Source organism: Leucopleurus acutus, assembly GCF_964270905.1.
Source record: "Leucopleurus acutus genome assembly, chromosome: 10".
Classification (NCBI taxonomy): domain Eukaryota; kingdom Metazoa; phylum Chordata; class Mammalia; order Artiodactyla; family Delphinidae; genus Leucopleurus; species Leucopleurus acutus.
This window is the reverse complement of record NC_139153.1, coordinates 96,481,459-96,506,572: the sequence shown is the minus strand read 5'-3', so window position 1 is coordinate 96,506,572 and position 25,114 is coordinate 96,481,459. Positions and strand designations below refer to the sequence as shown.

Sequence of the window (25,114 nt, the reverse complement as noted above, 5' to 3'; positions counted from 1 at the left end):
TCTCATGGCAGAGGAAGAAGAGCACTGGGGGATCTGGCTTTGATAACTAAATGCTCCACCCTGGAAGCGATGCCTGTTTCTTCCACTCACAGGTAATTAGCCAGAACTGGTCACGCATTCTAGCTAAACACCGGAAGGGAGAAAGAACAGTCCTAAAGGAGCCTAGAAGAGAGAACTGGAATAATGGGGGAACAGCCTCAATAGCAACCACATGTATTAATTGAATTAACTCAGTAAGACAAAATGAATGAGACATGGTCCATGCACTAAAGGATTTATAAACGGGCAGACTTGTACTATATACAGCAAAACCCTTTTATAGCCTGATGTACTTTAATTGTACCTGGAAATGTTGCTTTAAAACACAATTCACTGAATTTTTTCACTCTTTTTTGTTAAAGGTACAGTGAATTTTTTCCCCTGTGTTTTTCACGGGAAAGCCCAGATAGTGGCAAAATGATGTGTCCTACATCGAATTAAAAGTTAGTAGGTAACCTTCTGCAGTGGCCTTCAGCTTGATTAGATTAGTTGAGATTTTGTTGAGTTTAGACTAGTGCAGTATTAAGCCATAACTTTTGAAGTGTCTTTTTCCTTTGAAGGTAGTAAAAGGTAGTGAAATGTGACTTTTTTTTTTTCTTTTTCAGCACATGGATTAATTGATGGACATTGGGTTTATGGAGCTACCTTTCTGTGACCTGCTCTTCCTACAGTTTCTAAGAAGAAAAAGGGGCCCCTGAATCAAAGAAGATGCCTCGAACTAAACAGATTCATCCCAGAAACCTAAGAGGTAGGGCTCTGCATTAGATAGAAGTAGGGTTTACAGTCAGTCTTTAATCAAGTGTCTCATTGGTGGCAGGAATGGCAGCTTGTTAGATGGTGACCCTGCTCCATGGTCCGGCAGCTCCAGGACCCCTGTTCTGTTTCTCTGGTTCACTTCCTCTTGCCCTGCACAATTTCTGTCTCTCAGGAGATGCTTTGTAAATATTTGTTGAACGAATTAATTGAATCTGACAAAACTACAGTGCCTTCCCAAGCATTAGTGTGGGTATTGAAGTCTGAGATTCACTGTCTCTTAACAGGCACCTTGTTTGGAGTGAGGAATCTGAAATAAATGGTTGGATATTCTTTGCCAACTGGATCACCATGAATTAGTTTTTTTCACCCCTCCCCCATACTTCTTTTGAGATTTATTTTTGTACCAGTCTATACATTAGATTAACAAGAAGTGAAGACAATTGTAGTCAACGTTAACTCAGACCATTGTTTGCAGGACTACTCAGGAAGTAGGTATACTGATTTATTTTCCATAGGGAAGCAATTGGTCAAAAATGTGTATGTATATGATATACATTTCATATAAAACAAAAAAAAATCAGCATTTCCTCTTAAATGTGAAGAGATATTTTAATATTAGGAAAGTCAGCTTTTTTTAGCTTATTGTTTTAAAAGATTTGTATTATTCTAATGTACCTTATCCACTGGGAACGGTAATTATCTTTTATATTTAACTTAGTAGGTAAAAGTGTGTAGCAGTGTTAAGCAAAGAACTGTTAAAGCAAATAATTCCAAACTGAGTAAAGTATCTTATGAAATATTTACAATTACAGAAAAAATATTCTCAAGCACACGCAAGGTAAGAAATGACTTAAAAATCAGACAAATTTAATTGAAAATGTTCCTTGGTGAAATAATTTGGCCAGTCCCTGTAAGGCGGTAAGTGAAAATGTGGCCAATTACGTGGCCTACTTGAATCTGCAAACAGTGCTCATTTCCTACCTAAGCGTACTAGAACTCTCTGCTAGCACAGGTGGATACCTCAGCCTGAGTTCAAATTGATGATTTTAGTACCAGTGTTCAATGAGATGAGGATTTAGATGGAGTGTGTTAAGTGTCGTATGTCGAAGTCTGATTTTCAGGGTCACATAGAAAATGTTGGAAACTGACTGTATTTGCCTGTCTCTTTTACTAGAATCTGAGCCCCCGAAGTCGGACTTTCTCTCATATACTTCTGTAGGCAATGGCTCCATGCTCACAGCCAGCTGAGGCGGGCGTTTGGAGTCCTGGGCTCAGCTTTTAGAATTCATCTGTCCAGAGAGGGTACCCTGTTCCGATGGATCTGCACGCTCTAAGGCAGCCTTGGGGCTGGCAGGGGCCCTAGCCCAGCACAACCCCTGGCAGCTAATTAGGAGCCCAGATACTCACTGAAAGAATGAATGCATGATTGATCTGAAAGTATCGTTCATTAGGTCATAAACATTAAATGTTTTTCATATTTAAAATATATCCTTTATTATATTCTAGATAACATGGCTATCCAGAGAAATGCAGATTTTTAGGCCATAGACTTTTCCTTTCTGTATCAAATAAATGTACAACTCAGCAGGCACTTGTTTTTTGTTTTTGTGAATTTATTTATTTATATTTATTTTTGGCTGCATTGGGCCTTCGTTGCTGTGCGTGGGGTTTCTCTAGTTGCAGAGGGCAGGGGCTACTCTTCGTTGCGGTGCGCGGGCTTCTCATTGCGGTAGCTTCTCTTGTTGCGGAGCATGGGATCTAGGCACGCGGGCTTCAGCAGTTGCGGCACGTGGGTCAGTAGTTGTGTCTCATGGGCTCTAGAGCGCAGGCTTAGTAGTTGTGGCGCACAGGCTTAGCTGCTCCGCGGCATGTGGGATCTTCCCAGCCCAGGGCTCGAACCTGTGTCCCCTGCATTGGCAGGTGGATTCCCAGTCACCGTGCCACCAGGTAAGTCCAGCAGGTATTTGTTGAACGCCCTCCTGTGCTGCCGTTCCAGGTGGCAGGGATGAAATGATAATCAGACATGGACGCTGCAAAGAGAAGGTAGTGAGGGAAGAGCAGACGTCTAGAGATGACACTGGAGTTTGGGGATCATGTTACATTCCAATTTTGCAGGGGCTGGTTTGGAGAGGGGCAGGGTGGGAAGGAAAGATAACATCTGAACTGGTTCTTAAGGCTGACAGATTACCTAGGAAGCTGACAAGACAGGATGAGTGCATTTCATCTTGGGGTGGGAGCTTGTGAAGCAACTTGGGGAATCCAAGCTCCTCTAAGTTACCATCCATGACCAGAGCATCAGAAGCTCTACTCAGAGGGGAGACGAGGGAGGGAGGGAGGAGGTTGGAGTGGGAGGGAGGGAGGAGATTGGAGTGGGAGAATTGGGAGGAGTCAGATTATAAAGATCACGAAGTCTGGGTCTAAATTTAGTATGCAAAGTGAAAAATTTTAACAGGAAAACTTGCTTGTTTTCTGAAATTAAGATGTTTTGAAAGTTTTCGAAGAGAACTTGCGATAACTTGGGTTCTGGCCCATTGGTGAGAGTCTAAAAAGTTGCTTGACTAAGGCAGTTATGAACTCTCAGCCACTAAAGAAAGGATCAAAGTAGATTAGCACAAGATGACAAAAGCAACTTTGCTAAAGCCGTGTGGGCGGATGGGCAGATTCGGCAGGCACGGGGGAGGGGGGACTTCATGGAAGGGGTGGTGTCTGAGCCAGTTAGCTCACTCAGCTGAGAAGGGTGAGGGCCAAGCTGTTCCCATTGGGAAAACCCAAGTAAGCAAAGGACAAAGGCAAGAACACCTTTACAGTTTCCTCTTTCCTTCTAAAAATGTATGAGGACTCTATCCCTAGGTGCAATTTGGGGGTTAAAGTAAGCAGGGAAACAACAGGTACTAAAATGAATTTTTTACCATTTACTGTTGTCCCTTGAACGGCAAGTTTTGAACTTCACAGGTCCATGTACATGTGGATGTTTCTCAACCACAGGTTGGGTGAATCCTCAGAAGCTCAACCCCTGGATACAGAGGGCCAACTGCCTTTATTTAAGGGACTTGGGCGTCCGTGGATGTTGGTACCTGTGGGGGTCCAGAACCAACACCCCGTGGGTACCGAGGGACGACTGTATTTTGTATCTCAGTTGTGTGATACATTTGGAGTATCATGTTTGCTTGGCTTTACCTGTGACCCACTGCTTTGTCTTGTAGAAGAGCTATCTCATAAAGTTAGCTCTGCCGTGGGGAGACACGCAGTCAGAAGACCAGCTCCTCGCTGCTACTCTGTGTGCTGTCATCTTAGGGGTTTCCATTAAACACGTTGCCTCTATTTAGTCTTCCTTAGAAAAGAGCCTGTGAAGAATTTGTCTTGTGCTTGGTCATCAAGTCAATAATTAAAGCTTTATCCTTAAATCTGAAATCATATGTTTATTATGCTTCCATGGCATGTGGAAGGATTGGGGGAACATATGTATACACGCACGTGTGTGTGTGTGTGTGTGTGTGTATTCACGTGTTAAAGTATTATACAAGTGTAGAAAGAATACATGCAGGGTTCTATCCTGGAGGAGCATACAAAGTTAGTACGGATTTAAATTAGGCACGCAGGCTGTGCTCCCATAGGAGGTGGAGTTTACACCTCTGATGCTAGAGGTTCTTTAATGGAAAAGCATGAGAGGAACTGGTATGTTAAGGGCAGGACATGAATTTGGGGCATAACTGAATCAGAGTTAGATCTGATGGGTGACTTGTACAGTTTGTGGGAGTGAGGTTTGCCGAGTTCTGGTCTCTTCACCCTTGGCCACATAAACCACCTTTGTCTTTGGTGCCCACTTGCACACTGTGGGTGGGTAGCGTCTAACAGCGACATTTCCTTCGTGAGGTTGAATAGGCATTTCTGAAGGTTCCCTGGAGAGGGGCTCTTGACCACCGTGTGGCAAACTCCAGGCCCAGCTCCACGTGTGGTCTATATGAGCGTGCAGCAGGGTGGCGCCTTCCTCCCCAGCAGTCATTCCCTACCCGTCGCCTCCTTCCCAGGTCTTCGCAGGGACTCTTGGGTAACGTGGAATGGAGGAACTGGGGACTTGCAGGGGCTCCATCTGTCATTTTAAGATAAAGGGCTGTTTTTGTGCCTTGCCATTCGTCACTGTGAAAGTTTCAAAGCTTTGGAAAAAAAAAATGGGTGTTACCTATTTTGGGTTGTATTTGGGCCTAGGGTTTCAAAGATTCATCGGCCTTAGGATTGGAAATCAGTGTGGAAAATACTAAGTATTAACCTTTGCAAAATGTATTTTGAGAATTTGGTGTGACTGTTTTTCATTTTTATTGGTTGAGTGCATTTGGCTCTGAATACATTGTGAAAGACGAGAGCTCTTTTCCCCTCTGAGAGCCAGCTTTATTATAATGTGAGAAGTAACACCTGGGAGGGTGATCAGAGCATAGCTGAGATCCACAGGTGGGGTCTGTGGATGCCCATCGCCTTAGAAGATAAGGTCCAAAGCCGTGAGTTTAGCTGGGACACACTTGCCTCGCCCTGGCCTTCTTGTTCTCCTGTGTAGCTGATGGATAGTCATTTGCCATTTCAGGAGCTCAGCGTGCAAACCCAGCATTTCTGTGTTGCTCTTCTTTCTGGAAAGTATCTCTTCCCCCTCCTCACTTCTACTCTGTTTTCTTACTCTGTGTGGGAGGTGTGTCTGCCAAAGAAGATTTCACCACTTCTTTGACTTTTTTCCCCTTTCCTCCTCTCTTCTCCCCCTGTACTCTGCCCCCCACTGCCCCCGTATACAGTGGGCTTCTGTTGCTTGTGTCTACAGGTGCCTTATTATACTTTGTAATTGCATCATGATTATTCTACAGATCTGTCATCTTAGCTGGATATAAATTATGTCAAAAGAGACTGTTTTAGTCTTCTATCTGTGCTCAACAAAATAACATTCATGTTAGCTTTTTAGCCAACTAGAGGGTTAAAGATGATTTGTACTCATGAAATTTGCTTACATTTTTGAACTTTAAGTAGCAAATGCTTCTTATGATATTTGGTCACCTCTGATTAAGTAACCTATTCTAATATAAAGTTTGAATCGCCTTAAACAGATAAACCAAGTAGTTATTATTAACTTGTGTTTTATGTGAGGTTTTGCCGTTGGATTCTTAGAGTTTATCCCTTTGGTACATTTAGTTAATATAATGGTAAAGAGTTGGGCTTTAAGCTGTCACGGACTAGCCGTGTGGCCTTGGGCAAGCTGGGAGTGTTGGTTTCCTCCTCGTAAAATAGAGACAGTGTGTGAAGGTTATGGCAAGTGTAGGCAGTTGGGACAATGCCTGACACTGGATAGACACTCAGTCCAGAGACCTGTTTGTTACTTTTGGTAAAAAACTGGTTTATGTCCAACTCTTGAGTTACATGTTCTTTGCAAACAGAGGACATGAGGAATCCCTATGTGAAGCCTCTAACTGCACTTTGATAACTGCATAAAGGAAGCTGCCTCTGTGCTCAGCACTGTTTACTGATGTGCCGCCTCCTGGTCCTGACTCCTCAAGGCTTGGGATTTGGGAGAGAGAGGTCAGTGCGGACAGTCATCTGGGGAGGGAAATTCTTAGCCAGTGCACTGCCGCTCAACTCTTTCAAACCTTGCCTCATATCTTGACAGCGTTGAATGAAGTAAAACATGTTATTTGTTCTGTCTGCATGGAGTTCTCAGGAAACTGATTGTGAGGTCTTCTATTCTATTATAATTGAACTGTTGTTAAAAATGGTGACATCACTGTCACGTGGGATAGAAGTGACGTGCTCTGGTCATCGCTATATGGTACCGTCTCTCCATCCCCTGGCCCCCTCCTGTGTGAGACCGCAGGAACCCAGCTGGAATTTCGGAAGTAATCTCATTAATGCGAATATTTTCACTTGCTCTCAGTGTATGAACCTACTCCAGTGATTGTTTTGTAAAATCTTACTGTGAATATAATTTTATGTTTTCTTGTTATGTGGGGATTATCTTGTTGAGCTCATCTGTAGAATAGGTTTAATTTTGATGATTTTCAGATGGAATTCCAGCTGCTTATGCATTGCTTTTCACATTTGAATGTTAGGTTAGCACGGCCTTAAGATTTGAGAAGTTAGAAATTTTGTTGGGAGAACCACCCCATGTCTTACACAAAAAAAATTCTATATATGACTGTAGCTAGAAATAAAGTAAGTAATAAATTAAAATATAGTTTTGATGACAAAGGTGAAAAAGCAGTTGCAGTTATTAGGAACTATTGTATAAGTAGATGATATTATTTATTAGGAACTATTGTATAAGTAGATGATATTATTTATTTTGACGAGGATAAAAATAGAAGAATAGACTTAATATAGCAAGCCTCCGTTGTTTTTTTTTTTATTCCAGATAATTATTTTTTGGCTCCTGTTGAGAGCTTATCTGATGCTTTTTGAATGCTTATTAACATTAACCAAATGCTTTTTTCTTTTCAAAAGCAAATACAAGATGTAATAATATGATTAATCAGAGTAATGACTTTATTTTAGAACATCTTTGCAGAAACTATGTTCTGATGAGGTATAATTTTGTCTTACCATAGACTGGAAAAAGACATACTATGCATAACCCCCCTGGTCACATACACAGGTGTTAAAGCTGCACATTTTAGAACGCGGTGTAACGTGAGTAAGTCTGGGCTAAAGTTGACTCTTGTGTTATCTGAAAAAATATTTTATGAATAAATTAAGTGCCTTATTTTTTCATTTATATATTGAATTCTTTTAAAACAGTTAAACTATTTTTTGCATATTAATAATGTGCTATTAACAATGTGCGAATTACAAATGATGCAAAGCTGTTCTTATAAAGCACTGGATGTTTGTAATACTGTTAGCCGTCTATAGCACAAAAACTTATCACCAGTTAGGGTCCTTTCTTCTCAGTACTCAAATCTTTATGTTAGAGGGAAGTTCTTTTTGACCATTAGGCTTAAAGCTTATAGTTGGTGCAGTATTGCATTAACTTTGACCTTTTTTTAAAATAACTTTAAAATGAAGACTTTTCAGAAGGTTCTTAGACATTTTCTGTAGTGAATTTTGTTCTAGAAAATATCCTGAGGCTGTGCTGCCATGCAAAAGTATTCAGAAAATATATAGTGATCACAAAATAGTTGGCTACTGTGAGTGGCTACTCACAAAATGTGAGGTGGAACCATAGTAGTTTAAGAGTTAGAGCCGCTTAATTGATACAAAGCTTGATTTTTATTGTACTTAGGTGTTCATGTGTGTATATTATTTGTGTGTGCTTATATGATTAGAGTATGAATTTGCTCAAACATATTTACAGGTTTGTATTTTGAAGTGTGCTTATTTATATATGCTTATCTTCCAACTCTTTCAGATTCTCCAGTGAAGAAAAAGGTACAGTCAGCATGTAGCCGCTTAATGTTACAGTATCCAAATAGAAGTTGATTAAACATATTGCTACAATGGGGCAGTGTTTGATAGTTTAAAAATCAAAAAAAATGAACTGAGCTGATACACAGGGACCTGGAAGGTGGTTTAACAGTGCCAAGGAGTTATCTCTCCAGTTGCTAGTCTCTCATACGCTTCTCCAAGAGAATTATCCAAGTTTTACAGCTGGGAAGGACGGACCTTTGAGGTATTTAGTTCATCTTCCTCATTTGACAGATCGGAAAGTTGGGCAGAGACATTTAGGGGAATTGATCTTGAGCAGCTCATTTGTGTCTTGTTCAAGATGATGTTTGTGGAATGGTCTTTAAAATCTTTTCTTATCATATTGCTTCCCACAGTTACAGTTTGTTGTGGGCCGGTAGCAAGAGGGAGGTTGTGCCATGTCACTTTTATGATGATGAAAAGAGCTAGCGGGCTTCCCTGGTGGCTCAGTGGTTGAGAGTCCGCCTGCCGATGCAGGGGACGCGGGTTCCTGCCTCGGTCCGGGAAGATCCCACATGCCGCGGAGCGGCTGGGCCCGTGAACCATGGCCACTGAGCCTGCGCGTCCGGAGCCTGTGCTCCGCAACGGGAGAGGCCACAACAGTGAGAGGCCCGCGTACCGCAAAAAAAAGAAAAGAGCTAGCCTCTTCGCAGGTCTGTGTACTAGGCTGTATTCAAAGAGCTTTTTGCATGTTTGTTTGTTTGTTTAATCCTTACAACCATGTGAGATGGCTGCTGTTACTGCTCGCATTTCATGGACATGGGACTGAGGCACAGAGAAGTTGCTGGTTGCCCAGAGTCCCACAGCTAGGAGTTTCCCGTGCCTTTGCTCTTAACTGTCATGGTTATGCTTGTTCATGTTGATAGCAGAAAGAGCTTTCCTGACTAGAGTAAGAGCTTAGAAATGCTCTCCATCCCAGTTACAAAATAAAGCTTGTCAAGCTTAGCACATAGAGCTGAGGTTACTCAGCAGGTCAGAATTTGAAGGACCTTTTTCCCTCCTCTAAGTCTTTAACTGTTGGAAATCCATTTTGGAGTTGTGTACGTAGACCGTAGTCCAAGTTGGATTTGCTATTACAAACAATCAAGGGAACTTCCAAGCTCTTCAAGAGGGAAAGTATAGCTGTTCCATCGGAGATGTTTACTTACATGATTTGCTTAGTAAGATGTAGTTGAAAGTAAAAATGTCTTGCTTAACGTGGAGAGTGGCAGTATTTAAACGGGAGTTTCGGCATAAAGGTTGAAATTTCGGACATAACGGCTTAGAAACTATTTCTGGGAAAATTAATGACAACATTAAAATTCTGAGTAAAATAAAGAACAAAACATTTTATATTTTTTTCTCATGCAGTAGGTACAGAAGAATATAGAAAAGATGTACTGTTTTAGATATATGTGGACCTATATCCAGATTGCAGATGTACGTAAAGGGCAAATGAAGAACCACTTTTAGGGGTGAGAGATCAGGGTTAGGAGATTTTATTAGTCTTTCATTTTAACAGTGAACAACAAACCTTGTTACCCTCCTGCAGAGAGTTTTAGAACACATGAAAAAGATCTAAGGGTAATATAAAGCAACACGTATATAATTTCAGATGAGTATGGTACAAGCAGTATGGAATTCTCAAAGGGAAAATGGAACAAAAAAAAAAAAATCTGAGTGGGATAAAAGCAATCAGAATATACTTTTTTGGAGAAGTTAACTTTGTTCTCCTTGAAAACCTAAAGGAGGCAGAGATTTGAGATGGGTTTTAAAGAAGAGAAGGATAGATTGACCGAGGAAGTAAGTTTTGAGGCTTTTGAAGAATGGGGGGCAATGATACAGAAGTGGTTGTTGGTCTAGTTTGCCTGATGGGAGTGGATTTCTCACTGAACTTGAAACTTTAATGAAGAAGAAGAGAGGAAACTTCTTAGATTTGATATGTGTACTTCCAATTATTTATGATAATTGTACAATTACCCAGTTGACTTCTTTTATACTAAGTTGAATATTTACAAAAGGCTAGGGACAATTTTATAACACTTTGAAATTAAAAAACAACCTCTCCACAGAGAGTCTTTAAAGCAGTGAGTCTCTTCTGTATGATGCTGTAATGGTGGATACGTGTCACTCTGTCACTCTACATTTGTCCAGACCCATAGATTGTACACCAAGAGTGAGCCTTAATGTAAACTATGGACTCTGGGTGATGTGATGTGTACATTTGTCCTTTGTAACAAATGTACCATCTGGTGGAGAATGATGCTGGTGGGGTAGCCTGAGCATGTGTGGGGATATATGCGAGATCTCTGTACGTTCTGCTTAATTTTGCCGTGAACCTAAAACTGCTCCAAAAAAGTGTATTTAGAAAAACATCCAAAAACGCCTCCACCTAGGTCCGTATGATTTGTTGATATCCAGGAGGTAGGGTGATAGGTTAAAAGAATGAGTCTCTCTCTCTCTCTCTCTCTCTCTCTCCCCGCCTGCTTCTGTCTCTCTTTTATTTCAGAAAATTATCTTCATGCACACGAACAAACCAGCAAAAACTAATGTGTGACCTCGAGCAACTAACTTGAATTTCGTGTCTTCATTGAGAACACGGCATGGGAGTAGGCAGGGGTCGGGGGCAGGGTGATGTTGATCTGTAATTTCCTTTCTAGCTGTAAACAGCTGTTATTCCAGGCAGGGGTCAGCAAGCTACAGTCCAGTGGTCAAATCCAGCCTTCCACCTGTTTTTGTAAACGTTTTTGCTGGAACAGAGCCATGCCCATTCATTTACATGTTGTCTGACTGCTTTCCTGCTACGAAAGCGAGGGGCTGCAAATGGCTGAACAAGGCCTAGAATATTTACCATCTAACACTTTACAGGAAACGTTTGCTGACCCCTGTCCAGGAACTAGAGGAGAAGTAGATTATTTATTTATAAAGCCCTTTCTGCTTGGGAGTAAGTCAGAAAGCTCCTTCTTTCCGTAGAGTTCCGCTGTCGGAGTGCATCGCAGGGGGGTCAGAGCTGCTGCGTTAGCACATCTGGGTCTGCCGCCTCACATCTGTTTGGGAAGGAGTCCCTTTGCTTGTGGTTCTAAGGTGAAGAGAGCCTTAGAGGCTGAGTTGGTCTTGCCAGAAAAATTCTGTTGTTCTTGATGTTCTGATGCCAAGATCATGGGTCCCCACCCAAAAGGCCTGGGTCATCAGGGAGGGGGCCAGCTGCTCTGTCAGGTAGAGCACTGTCCTTTCTCTGATTGTGTTGTTCCCGTAGTCACCACTGTATTTAACTCACAGCGTAGAAAAATACCATGAGCAACGATTTCCCGTGCTGTACATCTTGTGAAGGATTGTTCTGCAGAGAAGCAGAGCTGCCTCTGAGAGGAGGGCCTTCTGAAAAATGGGCTTGAAAAGGCAGTCCTGCCCCTTGTGAGCAGACCTAAGGATGGGACAGGTCGTCTGAGCAATGACTGTACTAACACGTGAGGCATTACTTTGTGCTTGGGTGTTTGAGAACATGATTAATACCTGGTAGGTCTGAATTCTCAGTATTCCCTACAACACTTTCTTTAATCTCCAAGTGATTCTTTATTTCTGTTGGTTTGGGATAGTGAGTAGGATGGGGGTGAATAGAGGAAATGATATTTTTGTGTTCTGGTTTCATTTTACTTTATTTTGCTTAAGTTTAAATACTCTATGTTAAGGATAGGCTCGATTGAGTTCATAATAACTATTTGAGTAGTTTGAGAAATGCTTTTGAAAGCACTGTCAGTTCTCCACAAACACACTGGAACCTTAGTCTCTTTACTTTGGTACCGGCTCATGTTAGCACATGGCTCAAAAATGGTCTGAGAATCGGGAACTGTTAACGCGTTGCCTTTCTCGGTGAAAGGAAGAGCCTGTAGGGTCATGAAGTGACCCAGAAGCTCTGTCTGGAGTTCTGCAGGCCCTGCTGTGATGTGTGGGACACACTGTGGAGTTCAACAGCTCTGCCCCTGTCTTCTGGGAAATTTATAGTTGACGACGTTTAAAGACCGTAATGGCTTACACATGCAAGTTCAGACAGCTGTGCAAACATCCTGATGAGTGAATATGTAAGTAATACTCAATTAACATACATAAGCAGATGTGTGACTATGTGACAAGGGTTAAATGCATCATTTGGCCTCTTATTTGTTGATAGTTTAAGTTGATTTGTTGTGTTTTGATGAAATTAATGCCATATGAGTGATAAGTTACATGCCTAACATTCACACTAACATCCTGGACGAGCCAGAGTTTGCACTGTTTGTGTTTGATGCTCTTTCGTGGAAAGAGTGCCTTTGTCAGTCTCCAGATAGTAGTTTATAATTGCCTCTGTCAAACCACTATACAATATATTTTTTTTACAGACTTGTTAAGATATAATTTACATGCAGTAAAATTCACCCACTGTAAGTGTACAGTTCAATGATATTTGGTACATTTATAGAGTTGTGCAACCCTGACCACAATCCAGTTATAGAACATGTCCATCCTACGCCCCAAATTTCCCTGAGCTTTTAGTAGTCAGTCCTCGCTCCCATTCCTGGCCCCAGGTAGCTCCTGGTCTGCTTTCTGGCTCTTTACGTTTGCCTTTTCTGGACATTTAATATGATGGGATCATGCAATGTATAGACTTTTATGTCTGGCTTCTTTCAACTAGCATGATGTGTTTGAATTTCACGTGTATCTGGTTTATTTGTTACCTTTTATTGCTAAGTAATGTTCTGTTGTACGACTAGATCCCATTTGATTTACCCATTCACCAGTTGGTTTTCATTTTTTAGTTATTGTGAATAATGTTGCTGTAAGCAGTCATCCCCAAGTCTGCAGTTAGCTGGAGTTTCTCTAAATGCCACTTAGGTCAAGTTGGTAACATGTTTTACCTGATACAATTATCTCCGATTCCAGCTCTCTTAGGGTTGCTATTTGCGTAGTATATCTTTCCCTGTCCTTTTACTTTGAACCTTTCTTTGGCTTGTTGAACCTAAGATATATATCTTGTGGACATGTTGTTGGAATTGCTTTTTTATCCTGTCTGACAGTTTGTCTTCTGAGTGTGGTGTTTATTCCATTCACATTAATGTAATTATTGTTACTGATGGATTTAAGTCTGCCATTTTGTTCTTTCTTTTCTGTTTGTCTCATAATCTTGTTTTTCTCTATGTCACTGTCTTCTTTTGTGTTAAATATTTTTTAGTTGTACAATTTTGATTTCTCTGTTGCTTTTATTGTTGTTGTTATTATAATCATTTTGAGTCCATTTCTTTGACCAAGTCTTTGGTTGTTTTAGAGATTATAATATGCATCTTAATGTATCACTGTCTACTTGAGAATCATGCTAACTGAACAATGGTAACTTTGTTCCAGTTTGTCTCTTTCTTTCCCTTTATGCTATTATTGTCTTATATGTGTGATCCCTGTATGTTGTAAACCCAGTTATACAGTGTTAAATTATGGCTTTATACAATCTTCTATGTTTTAAAGAATTTAGGGAAGAAATGAGAAAAAAAAAGAATGTAAGAAACAATATTAATAGCGTCTTATTTACCGCTTCCAGCAATCTTTGTTTCTTCTTGGGGATTTGAGTTATTGTCTGTGTCATTTCCATTCAACCTGAAGGACTCATACAGCATCTTTGCAAGGCGGATCTTCTAGTAATAAATTTATCTTTTCGAAAAGTCATGGGATGTCTTTCTTTTCTCATTCTGTTTTTTTTTTTTTTTTTTTTTTGGTGGTACGTGGGCCTCTCACTGTTGTGGCCTCTCCCATTACGGAGCACAGGCTCCAGACACACAGGCTCAGCGGGCATGGCTCACGGGCCTAGCTGCTCCGTGGCACGTGGGATCTTCCCAGACCAGGGCCCAAACCTGTGTCCCCTGCATTGGCAGGCGGACTCTCAACCACTGCGTCACCAGGGAAGCCCTCTCATTCTGTTTTGAAGAGTGGTTTTCTGGTTATAGAATTCTTGGCTGGTAGCTCCCCTTCCCCCCAGCACTCTGGACATCCCACGGCCTTTGGTCTTCCATTGTTTCTGATGAGAAATCAGATGTGTATTGTGTTGGCTTTCTCTGTGTGATGTATTATTTTTTGCTTGCTGTTTTCAAGTTTTTCTCCTTGTTTTTGGCTTTGAGCAGCTTGAGTACTATGTGTTCAGGTGTGGATATCTTTGTGTTTATCCTATTTGGAGTTTGGTTGAACTTCTTGGATGTGGAGATTAATGGTTTTCTTTTTTTTTTAAATCAAATTTGGGAAGTTGTAGGCCATTAGTTCTTCAAATATTTTTTCCACCCTTTTCTCTTCTCCCATTACAAATATGTTGGTAAGCTTGATGTTGTTTCACAAGTCTCTGAGGCTCTGTTTATTTTTCTTTGATCTTTTTTCTGTGTTCCTCAGATTGGTTAATTTCCTTTGAGCTACCATCAACTGTACTGATTTTTTCTTATACTAGCTCAAATTTGCCGTTGAACCCCTCTAGTAAGTTTTTCATTTCATTTATTGTACTTTTCAATGCCAGAATTTCCATTTGGTTCTCTTTTTTTTTTACAATTTATATCACTTTTTTTGAGATTCTCTATTTGTTGAGTTATAATACTTTAATTCTTTAAACATAATTTCCTTCAGTTCTTTGAACGTATATTTCATATAATAGCTACTCTGAAGTCTTGACCAGTTAAATCCAACATTTGGGGATAGTTTTTATTGACTGCTTTTTTTTTTCCCCTGAGTATGGGTCTTGCTTTCTTGTTTCTTTTCACGTCTCCAAGTTTTTTGTTGAATATCTTACATTTCAGACAATACATTGTAGCAACTCTGGATTCTAATTCTTGTCTTCTCAAGAGTTGTTATTTGGTAATCGTTTGTTTAGTGACTTGCCTGCAGTCAATCTGTGAAGCCTTCTCTCCCACATTGTGTGACTGCTGGTGCCTCTGTTCAGCTTGTCTTTTTGTTTCTTTTCTCGTTATTACTTTTTTTTTTTTTTTTTTGGCGGTACGCAGGCCTCTTGCTGCTGTGGCCTCTCCCGTTGCGGAGCACAGGCTCCGGACGCGCAGGCTCAGTGGCCATGGCTCACGGGCTCAGCCGCTCCGCGGCATGTGGGTTCTTCCCGGACCGGGGCACGAACCCACGTCCCTTGCATCGGCAGGCAGACTCTCAACCACCGCGCCACCTGGGAAGCCCTCTTGTTATTACTTTTAAGCCCAGCTCCCCAGGGGTCACCCTTGAGGCAGCATAGTTTTGTGTTCAGCCAAAGCCTGAGCAGAGGTTGACCTAGAGTCAGGAAAGCTTTTGCTCTGTGCCGATGGGTCCGTGTGTGGGCAGGGAGCACCTTCAGATTCCAGGCAGTTGTCCTCTCTGCCCAACTCCTACTTTCAGCCAGACCCCCTCGCATCTGTGTGTGGGTGCCAGCAAGGGATGTGGGGCGGGGGGGTCGTGTCCGCTCCGGCACCTGCGATGCGTGTGCAGGATCTCTGGTCAGCCTGGGATGTCTGTGGAGAGTTGCCTCACCTCCCAGAACTCCCCTTGAAATCCTGGCTAGTCTGCTGGTCTCTTCCTTGACCCTACCTTGACCTCAGCCTCAGGCTAGCTGAGCTCAGGCCTTTGTGTTCTCTTGCTAATGGCATCACCTCCTTAGCTGACAGTGCCCCGTATCTAATGAGCCTCGCCTGCAGTGGCAGTGAAGCTGTTGGTTTTCTCAACTGACCCACCCCTTGGCTAAACTGTTGCATCGTTAGGAGCTGAGGGCAGGGGGACAGGAGCGGCCGGAGCAGAACGGCCGTGGGCTTGCATTGTGCTGGTCTTACCTGAAGTTCAGTGCTTTTCAGGAAGAAACATTTCTGTTTGTGTATGGCTTTCATTGACTACCAGAGTGCTGAACTGGTTGTTTTGAGGTTTTGTCTTGCTTCAGAAGTTGTGTTTAGGAAGAGAATTTATCGACCTCCTCATTTTGCTGACACCGCATTTCCTCTGGAGGTGTTCTGAGTGTCCCCCTGTGTCAGGCCCTGCCCTGGGCCCTGGGCAAGTCACACAATGTGTTTTAACCAGCTTCTACTTGACTGCTTATAGAGACCCAGCTAACTGGCTGAAAATCTAAGTGCTTTTTAAACGATAGGAAAAGGGAGATGATTGTGTTTTTAGGATACTATTGCAGCCATTATTCATATTTTAAATCCATACTACTCATATAAATATTAGTCCACTGATAGCTTTTATATCAAAGCTTCTATCACTGAAAGTGTGATTTAGTGGGGGGGTGGGGGGGGAAAAAGCAAGGGCTTTCAAGTTTGGGGCTGTGAAATTGGATCGACTCCTAATTCTATAACTTACTAGGTCCTTGAGTTACAGAATGTTATTTAATCCCTCTGAGCCTATGTTTCCTCACCTTAAATTGTGGCTCATTGTACCTATCTGATGAGTTATTGTGAAGATTAAATATGATACAGATAGAAGATCTGGTACATAGTAGGTATCCAGGAAATGTTACTGTTCCTACCCAGCAGGTTTGTGCTTGTAGTTTGGGTAGGTTTTTCTTTATCAGATTATCTGTTTCTTGCTTTACTTAGCTTTGCTTCTTAAGTTTTCTTCTCCTTTTATTGAATAATTTTGGTATTTATATGGTAATTGAAATGTACAGTATATTTTTTTCAGAGTGCATTTTGGTTGAATGCTCTTTCCAGATATCCAAATGTTCCCAGTGTTTCATAGTGATTTCCTTTCTAAAATCTAAACTTTACGTGTTTATAAGTGCCATGAAACTTTTTACAGCCACTTTATTGTGAATGAGCTCATATATATATGTATGTATATATATATATATATGTGTGTGTGTGTGTGTATATAAGCGTGTCTGTCTTGTGGGGAGGTCTATAAAATGAAAGAAAGTGGATCATTATCTAGACATTCTCAGGACATGATTGGAAAGGGCAAAGCAAGGTCTCTAGTAGAGAGAATCAAAGACCTTTACAGAGAAATTTTCTTGGATCTTCCTGGATCAGAGCTCACCCTGTTCAACCTCAGAGGCTCTATCCTGTGAGATTTTTGTTAATATGGAGGAAGTGGTGACTTTGGTTCCATCAGGTTTTAGTGTCATCTTTGGTTTTAGAGAGGATGTGATTGGACTGTGGCATATCCAGATCCTCTTAGTAGCACCCATACTTTCATGTGATTCACAGAACCGAGAAGTTAACAATTCTCTTGCTTAACATTCTGCTTAACTCCGGCAGAGGACCTTATGCCAGGATATTTTCTAATACTTTTTATTAAATTTTTTAAAATTAAATTTCTAGACACTGCCTCTTCTTAGAATTCTTTAATTTTCTTCTGAAGAATGTTTGTATGGATAATGTGTTTATCAAGAGTAATTCTTGAAAATAAACTACTTGGATAACTATAAATTTTTCAATATTGACATTGCAGAATTTAGAAATTCAGGAAATCAGGATTCAGAGCTCCCTCATGGTCAAGTGAAGTCAGGGAGCCGCTGGTCACAGGGTGGACAGGCTCAGGCAGGCACTGTATAGGCAGTGCCCTCCCACTGACAGATGCCGCTGTGTGCTGTCTGGAATGAGTTCTGATTTAACAACCCATACATGCCTGTGACATACGTGATACAGCCCAAGTTCTAGAGTTAAATAATGGACTTTGTAAACATGAAATGGTCCTTTAGCATCCGTATCTGTTGCAGGGGTAAAGGACAGAGTGATATATTCAGGTCCTTCCTGTTAAACACTGGTACAAACGTGTCTCTGGAGACAGGTCTATAAAAATGATTACTTTTTTTCCCTTCAGGCTTTAGAAACCATATTTTTGGCAACAGTGTCTGTGATAAAAATTTTAGAAGAGTTTTATTAAATGAAGTAAAAGTTTAGACTTTCTGTTCTGTGTAGATTGGATGTTCTGTCCTGTGTGCTCAGTGAACATTTGATGAATAGGTGTGCAAGGTGCTGGCCCATTGAGCACTGTGGCGGGTTCCAGAGGAACCCTGGCCTGTAGGACCCAGCCCCCATGGCTCAAGAGGAGCGGCCGGACCGGCCCCCAGTTGTGCAGACAGGTGCAAAGTGGTCAGTGCCGTGGGCCCCTGGAACTGCTGGGGGGAGCCTGGGAAGGGAGGCAGTGCTTTCTGGTTCAGAGGGGAAGCTACCCCTGAACCCCAAGAATTCCCTTTACCTCCTGTGTCCAGATCGAACTAATTCTTCAAGCCCCTTTTAGTGCATAAAACCTGCATACATACGTATGTACATATACACACATATATGTGTATATAAATATATATGTGTGTGTGTATTTTTTTTTCTTTTTTTAAAATTTCCTTTCATTGTGGGAGCCTGAAAGAGAGGAAAGAGGAATTCGTGGTGAGAGACTTGGTTAAGGAGAATAGCTGGGATGCTTGGTGTGGTTCCTCCGCTTGATGGGCCAGGTTGCATGTGGCGTCTGACCTGACATGTCTGTCACTGGAAAAGCCTGTAAGTGCAGGATCTCAACAAAAATATCCTGGAAAAACAACTCGATACCGTTTGCGTGAATCAAGCCCTTGGTACCAAATGTATGAAGAACTACTGACACCTCATGGATGTGGATATTATTTTTTTTCAGTTGCATAAAGAGTGTGTGTGTGTGTGTGTGTGTGTGTGTGTGTGTGTAGCAGAGTCTATCTGTGTGTGAGTCTGGACACTATGTGGCCCTGGCTCAGATTGATCTGTGAGTTTAATCAGTGACAATGAAGGCAGTTCAGGATATTCCCAAGTTATCTGAAAAATAAAATAAATTGTAGTATATTTTGTTCAGTGGAATCACAGCTTAATCTTTCCAAGAGTACCCAGATTTGTTCTGCAGAATTCTGCCTATAGGAGAAAGTAGAGACAAAGCAGTACTTAAATAATGCCTTATCCTTTTCAAATGTATGGGCATGATTGCAATCATGCTTTTTCCCTTCCTTTTTAATGAAACAATAAGAACAGTTCAGAGAAGTAGAGTGTTAGGACCCATTTACAAGTAAATCTAGGAGACGGTAATTTCAGTGGAAAATTACATACAGCACATTTTACTTTTCATGTATCCCTTGCTCTGTGGACTCGTGTGTATATCAACAAAGTTGGTGTTAAAACCTATTTCTAAAGTGCATCTTATTTTCTAACATTTACAATTTTGGAATTTTTCTTCATACACATATGAATGCGTATACACAAACAGAGAAGGATCATTTAAAAATGATGTTGGGTTTAACTGAGAAGGTGCTTGGGAGGGAAGGTACTGAAACTTCACCCCACAAGTCAACATTTAAATGAGTGGACATGTAGAAAATCAAAATATATTAAAAAAAAGAAAAGTAGGAAATGTAGAAGAACCTGTGAGACCTCTGGAGAGATTACAGTCTCAGATTTGAAGAGTTAGAATTCAAATAAAAAGCATGACAGATATAAAAGTATAAAATATTTATCTCAGAGCTGATAGACAAGGTTAATGTTAAAAGTAGCTTATTCTAATACGTAAGAAACTATGATAGGTAAATGGACAAAGGAAACTAGAAATGATAAAGTAATATGTGGAAAAGTTACTTTCAGTAATAAAAAGTGAAAATGGGATAGAGATAATTTTTATTTACCAATGCATTTGGTATTTAAAAAGAATAACACCTAGGTCTCCTGAGGTTGTGTGCAACAGGTGTAATCATTTGCTGTTGGTGACATGGAGTAGGTTTCAGGGGTGCAGGTGAAGGTGTGATGTGCAGCTCGTGGGGGATGCGTACATATGCAGAAACCGTCTTGTCTCCAGGGTGAATTTGACAGTGACGAGCGGTGCAGAGGGCGTGCAGTGGGTGGGGAGGACCGGGCCAAGGAGGGTGTGTTTGTGTCGCGAGGGTTGGAAAGGACTGCGTCACTTTCACCTCCCAGCTCGCTCTTCTTTCTGAGTAGAGCGTGAGCAACCTGTGTTGTTAGTGGTGCCCCATGCTCATAAGTGTTGGACTTCTGGTTGTCGGGCTACTTGCTAAATACCGTCAAGTGCACAGAATCAAAATGTACTCGTCCGTGTAAGTTTCTTTGTGTATTTACTGTCGTGGTCATTCCTATATTGAGCCCTGATCATTTGCTTGAGACTGTACGTGAATCAGTGGCAAAAATTAGATTTTCTGACTTCTGATGCATGAAAGTGTATTCCCTTTGGCCGTTTATTGCTGAGTAATCGGTTACAGCTAAATTAAAACATATTTGTGGATCATGTGGTTTTAAGTGGTTGGGAAACGAGCTTTTTTGGATATTATAGGAAGGAATTTTGTGTATGCAATAGGCAGTGAGTGTTTCACTGTTTTTTAAAAAATATTCTTCAACATTAATATCTAATATATTCTGACATTTACTCTTTTTCTTTTTTTAAAAGTGTCCTATATAGAAAAGATTAAGGAACATGATATATCTCTTAGGCGTTAATGTCGGGCAACTTCATTATGTTTTAATGATTTGAGCTATTGATGTCCTTTCTGTTGAAGGCAAATAGCAATAGTTATTACGTGCTCTGTTAGCGCTTCTATAACACCTTCATAATTTCTAAAATGAATTTTTTAAATATTTGATGTAATTGGTTTCTTTTTTTATTAACCTATGTGTTTTATGCATTTAAAAGCATTCTGAGAAGAAGTCTATAGATTTTACTAGACTCCAAGCTGTATACAGCACACAAAAAACGTTAAGAACTCCCCACCCCCTAATCCCTCAAATCTCAAAGCCAGGAATGGAAGGGACCAGGATGAACTATAGAAATTAACAAATAGACGTTTGAATCTCTACTCTGCCTTTTATGACCCTCATCAGGTGGATGATACACTTAACTTTTGAGCTTCATTCTCTGCATTACAAAATGGGTATGATACATACATCACAAGTTTTGATAAGGATTAAAACAGATGCCATATATAATACACCTGGCAGGGTAACGGGCCCATAGAAGAAATGTTGTTACCTTTGGTCCTAACTCTTACCAGAAACTAGCTGTGTGTCCTTGGGGAAATTCCTTATCATTTCTGGATCTTTGTTATATATTATTCTAAACTAAATGGATTTAGACTTGTCTTTTTCTACTTCAACTAAAAAAGTTATGAGATTATTTTGAAATTCAGGGTTGCCTTTTTCAAATTGGAATGATGTACATGTCTCTATGTGACACCCCTAATGGGAAGAAGACACACATCTTTGTTTTGTTGATTAAAGACGTATGAGCATTATTTTTCGCTTCTATACCACCTAGCTTTTCTTTACCAGTTTTCTTGCATTAGATGTTTGCCAGTCACCTTTGATTGAAACCATGCCTGTTGCCTCAAATACCAGCTAGAGCGATATGGAGGTTATCCTGGTAAACAAGCCTGTCTTTGGGGTGGATTGTAGGAATCCCACTTCAGTTCCAACAGCCATACTCTTGCATTTTGGGACTGGTCGCCCTCTCTCCCTTATCTTCATTTCCAATAGCTCTTTAGGCCTTCTTTTTTCCTTTGGCTCCGAGTTGGTAAAAAGGCCATAGGATCAGTTGATTGTGGGTGGGCGGAGGGCTGGCATAGGCTTATGATAAAGTAGGAGTATACAGTCAGGGTTCCTGATTGCAAAGGTTAGAAGCACATTCCAAGTCAGTGAAGGAATTCGTTGGAAGGATATTGGATAGCTCACATAATCACCCACACAAGTGGGTGTTTAAAAGACAGGTGGGAAGCTGTGTGTGCAGCCAGAACCTGCAAGGTCACGGCAAGGAGCAGCGTGATGAGGTTGCTACGCGGGGCACTCCTGGACCCTGGACAGAGCCTGGTGGGGAGGCCCTGTGAATGAGCGCCCCAGCGGGTGCAGCGTCCAGGAGCCCATGGTGGGCTCCTGCAGCCTGAGTCAGGGAGGCAAGGCACCTGGCCCTGTAGCCCTGGAGAGGGGAGGGAGGACCTCACCCATTGGTGGATTCCCCAACCATGGGGTGGGGATTCAGATGCTGAGCAACTAAGGGGAGGTACAGACAAAAAGAAAGATGAATGTTTTCTACTACTGGATGCAGGGGTTGTCGAAAGTGCCTCTGATTTGTGTGTTTGAATCTGTCCCTGCTCTGAGTGTGCATGCACGTGCCTGCTTTCGGAGAGGAGAGGACCACGGCTTTCATCGGAGTCCTAAAAGGGCCTTTGATCCCAGAGCAGCCAAGAAGCACTCTATAATAAAGAGATTTAATGGGTTTGGATCTTTGCTTTTTCCACCAGGTGGTGCAAATCTTTTATGATGTTCACAGAAGTTAAATCTTCTTACAAGACAAGAAAAATTTTCAATTACATCATTTTCTTTCTTTAAGAGTTTAGTTCTACCACATAATGAAGGATCGTTGATCCGATTCTTGCCTTCTTTCTGTCTTTCGTGGAGAAATAAGTGGATTTTTATAATGCTGGCCATTGCTTTAAATTTTCCATAGATTTTTGAGGCTGTAACACACCATTTCGTTTTGTTCTTTCTAGGGAAAAAAATATGAAAACTGGGAAAAGGTATTAATATATTCAATATACGGACTGTTTCAAGCTCTTTAAGAAGCCAGAAACACTCAATTTTTATAACTTTTTGCTCGACAGAAAATGTGTATGTTTTAAATTTTTGAAGATTAAGGGTATCTTAACAGACATGTCACACTTTAACTGTCTCATAATGTGGCTCAGATGGCAAGTAGGATTGTAATCAGCACAGGAGGGAGCGCTGCTGAATGGAGAGACCCCTTGATTTGATCTTCCATCAGTGTGGCTTAGAAAGAAGGTGGGGGGTAGGGCGCGGTTTGCAAAGCGTAAATATTTCATTCTCAGGGTAAAGACAAGCAAGAGTGGATTTTCAGTTTGAATATGTTTAAGGTTGTCTTAGAAACTTGGAAAATTTTCAGTTTGGACATGTTTTGAATATTTTGGGGAAAAGTATTTGAATATACTTACTAAATTTAAGTGTTATATAGACTTGCCATTAACACAGTTGCTTAAAATATACACTGAGATTAATTTTTAATAGTTTAACATTTGAATTTCATTATTTGATAGTTTAGATGTTTATACCAACAGCTAGCTAGTAACGGTTTTAATTGATACCTAACAACAGGTGAAAGAGTCCAAGCCAACTAGATGGCCTCAAGGTCCATGCTGTGTGTCTCGAGTTTAGATGAGAACTCATTAAATGAGATCTTTTTTGATATTATTATATTTGTAACTCTACTCATTTGGCTATATTTGAATTTCTTATTTTTAAAAAATTTTTTAATTTAATTTTATTTTTTTATAAAGCAGGTTCTTATTAGTCATCAATTTTATACACATCAGTGTATACATATCAATGCCAATCGCCCAATTCATCACACCTCCACCCCACTGATTTCCCCCCTTGGTGTCCATACGTTTGTTCTCTACATCTGTGTCTCAATATCTGCCCTGCAAACCGGTTCATCTGTAACATTTCTCTAGGTTCCACATATATGCGTTAATATACGATATTTGTTTTTCTCTTTCTGACTTACTTCACTCTGTATAACAGTTTCTAGATCCATCCACGTCTCAACAAATGACCCAATTTCGTTCCTTTTTATGGCTGAGTAATATTCCATTGTATATATGTACAACATCTTCTTTATCCATTCATCTGTCGATGGGCATTTAGGTTGCTTCCATGAACTGGCTATTGTAAATAGTGCTGCAATGACCATTGGGGTGCATGTGTCTTTTTGAATTATGGTTTTCTCAGGGTATATGCCCAGTAGTGGGATTGCTGGATCATATGGTAATTCTATTTTTAATTTTTTAAGGAACCTCCATACTGTTCTCCATAGTGGCTGTATCAATTTACATTCCCACCAACAGTGCAAGAGGGTTCCCTTTTCTCCATACCGTCTCCAGCATTTGTTGTTTGTAGATTTTTTGATGATGGCCATTCTAACTGGTGTGAGGTGATACCTCATTGTAGTTTTGATTTGCATTTCTCTAATAATTAGTGATGTTGAGCAGCTTTTCATGTGCTTCTTGGCCATCTTTGTCTTCTTTGGAGAAATGTCTATTTAGGTTTTCTGACCATTTTTGGATTGGGTTAGTTGTTTTTTTAATATTGAGCTATTAATATATTTTGGAGATTAATCCTTTGTCCGTTGATCCATTTGCAAATGTTTTCTCCCATTCTGAGGGTTGTCTTTTCGTCTTATTTATGGTTTCCTTTACTGTGCAAAAGCTTTTAAATTTCATTAGGTCCCATTTGTTTATTTTTGTTTTTATTTCCATTACTGTAGGAGGTGGATCAAAAAAGTTCTTGCTGTGATTTATGTCAAAGAGTGTTCTTCCTATGTTTTCCTCTAAGAGTTTTATAGTGTCTGGTCTTACATTTAGGTCTCTAATCCATTTTGAGTTTATTTTTGTGTATGGTGTTAGGGAGTGTTCTAATTTCATTCTTTTACATGTAGCTGTCCAGTTTTCCCAGCAGCACTTATTGAAGAGACTGTCTTTTCTCCATTGTGTATCCTTGCCTCCTTTGTCATAGATTAGTTGACCATAGGTGTGAGGGTTTATCTCTGGGCTTTCTATCTTGTTCCATTGATCTATGTTTCTGTTTTTGTGCCAGTACCATATTGTCTTGATTACTGTAGCTTTGTAGTATAGTCTGAAGTTAGGGAGTCTGATTCCTCCAGCTCCGTTTTTTTCCGTCAAGACTGCTTTGGCTCTTCGGGTTCTTTTGTGTCTCCATACAAATTTTAAGATTTTTTGTTCTAGTTCCGTAAAAAATGCCATTGGTAATTTGATAGGGATTGCACTGAATCTGTAGATTGCTTTGGGTAGTATAGTCATTTTCACAACATTGATTCTTCCAATCCAAGAACATGGTATATCTCTCCATCTGTTGGCATCATCTTTAATTTCTTTCATCAGTGTCTTATAGTTTTCTGC

At 40.7% G+C, this 25,114-nt stretch overlaps 1 protein-coding gene across 1 annotated transcript in view; it reads left to right on the top strand.

The window, feature by feature from the left end:
* The first annotated feature begins 368 nt into the window (after positions 1–368).
* Positions 369–25,114, top strand: part of HIVEP1 (HIVEP zinc finger 1) — a 137,588-nt gene continuing 112,842 nt past the window's right edge. The window contains exon 1 of the mRNA XM_082848321.1: positions 369–787. Coding sequence (XP_082704447.1) covers positions 748–787 — 40 coding nt within the window. The 5' untranslated portion in view covers positions 369–747. The remainder of the gene's footprint in view (positions 788–25,114) is intronic.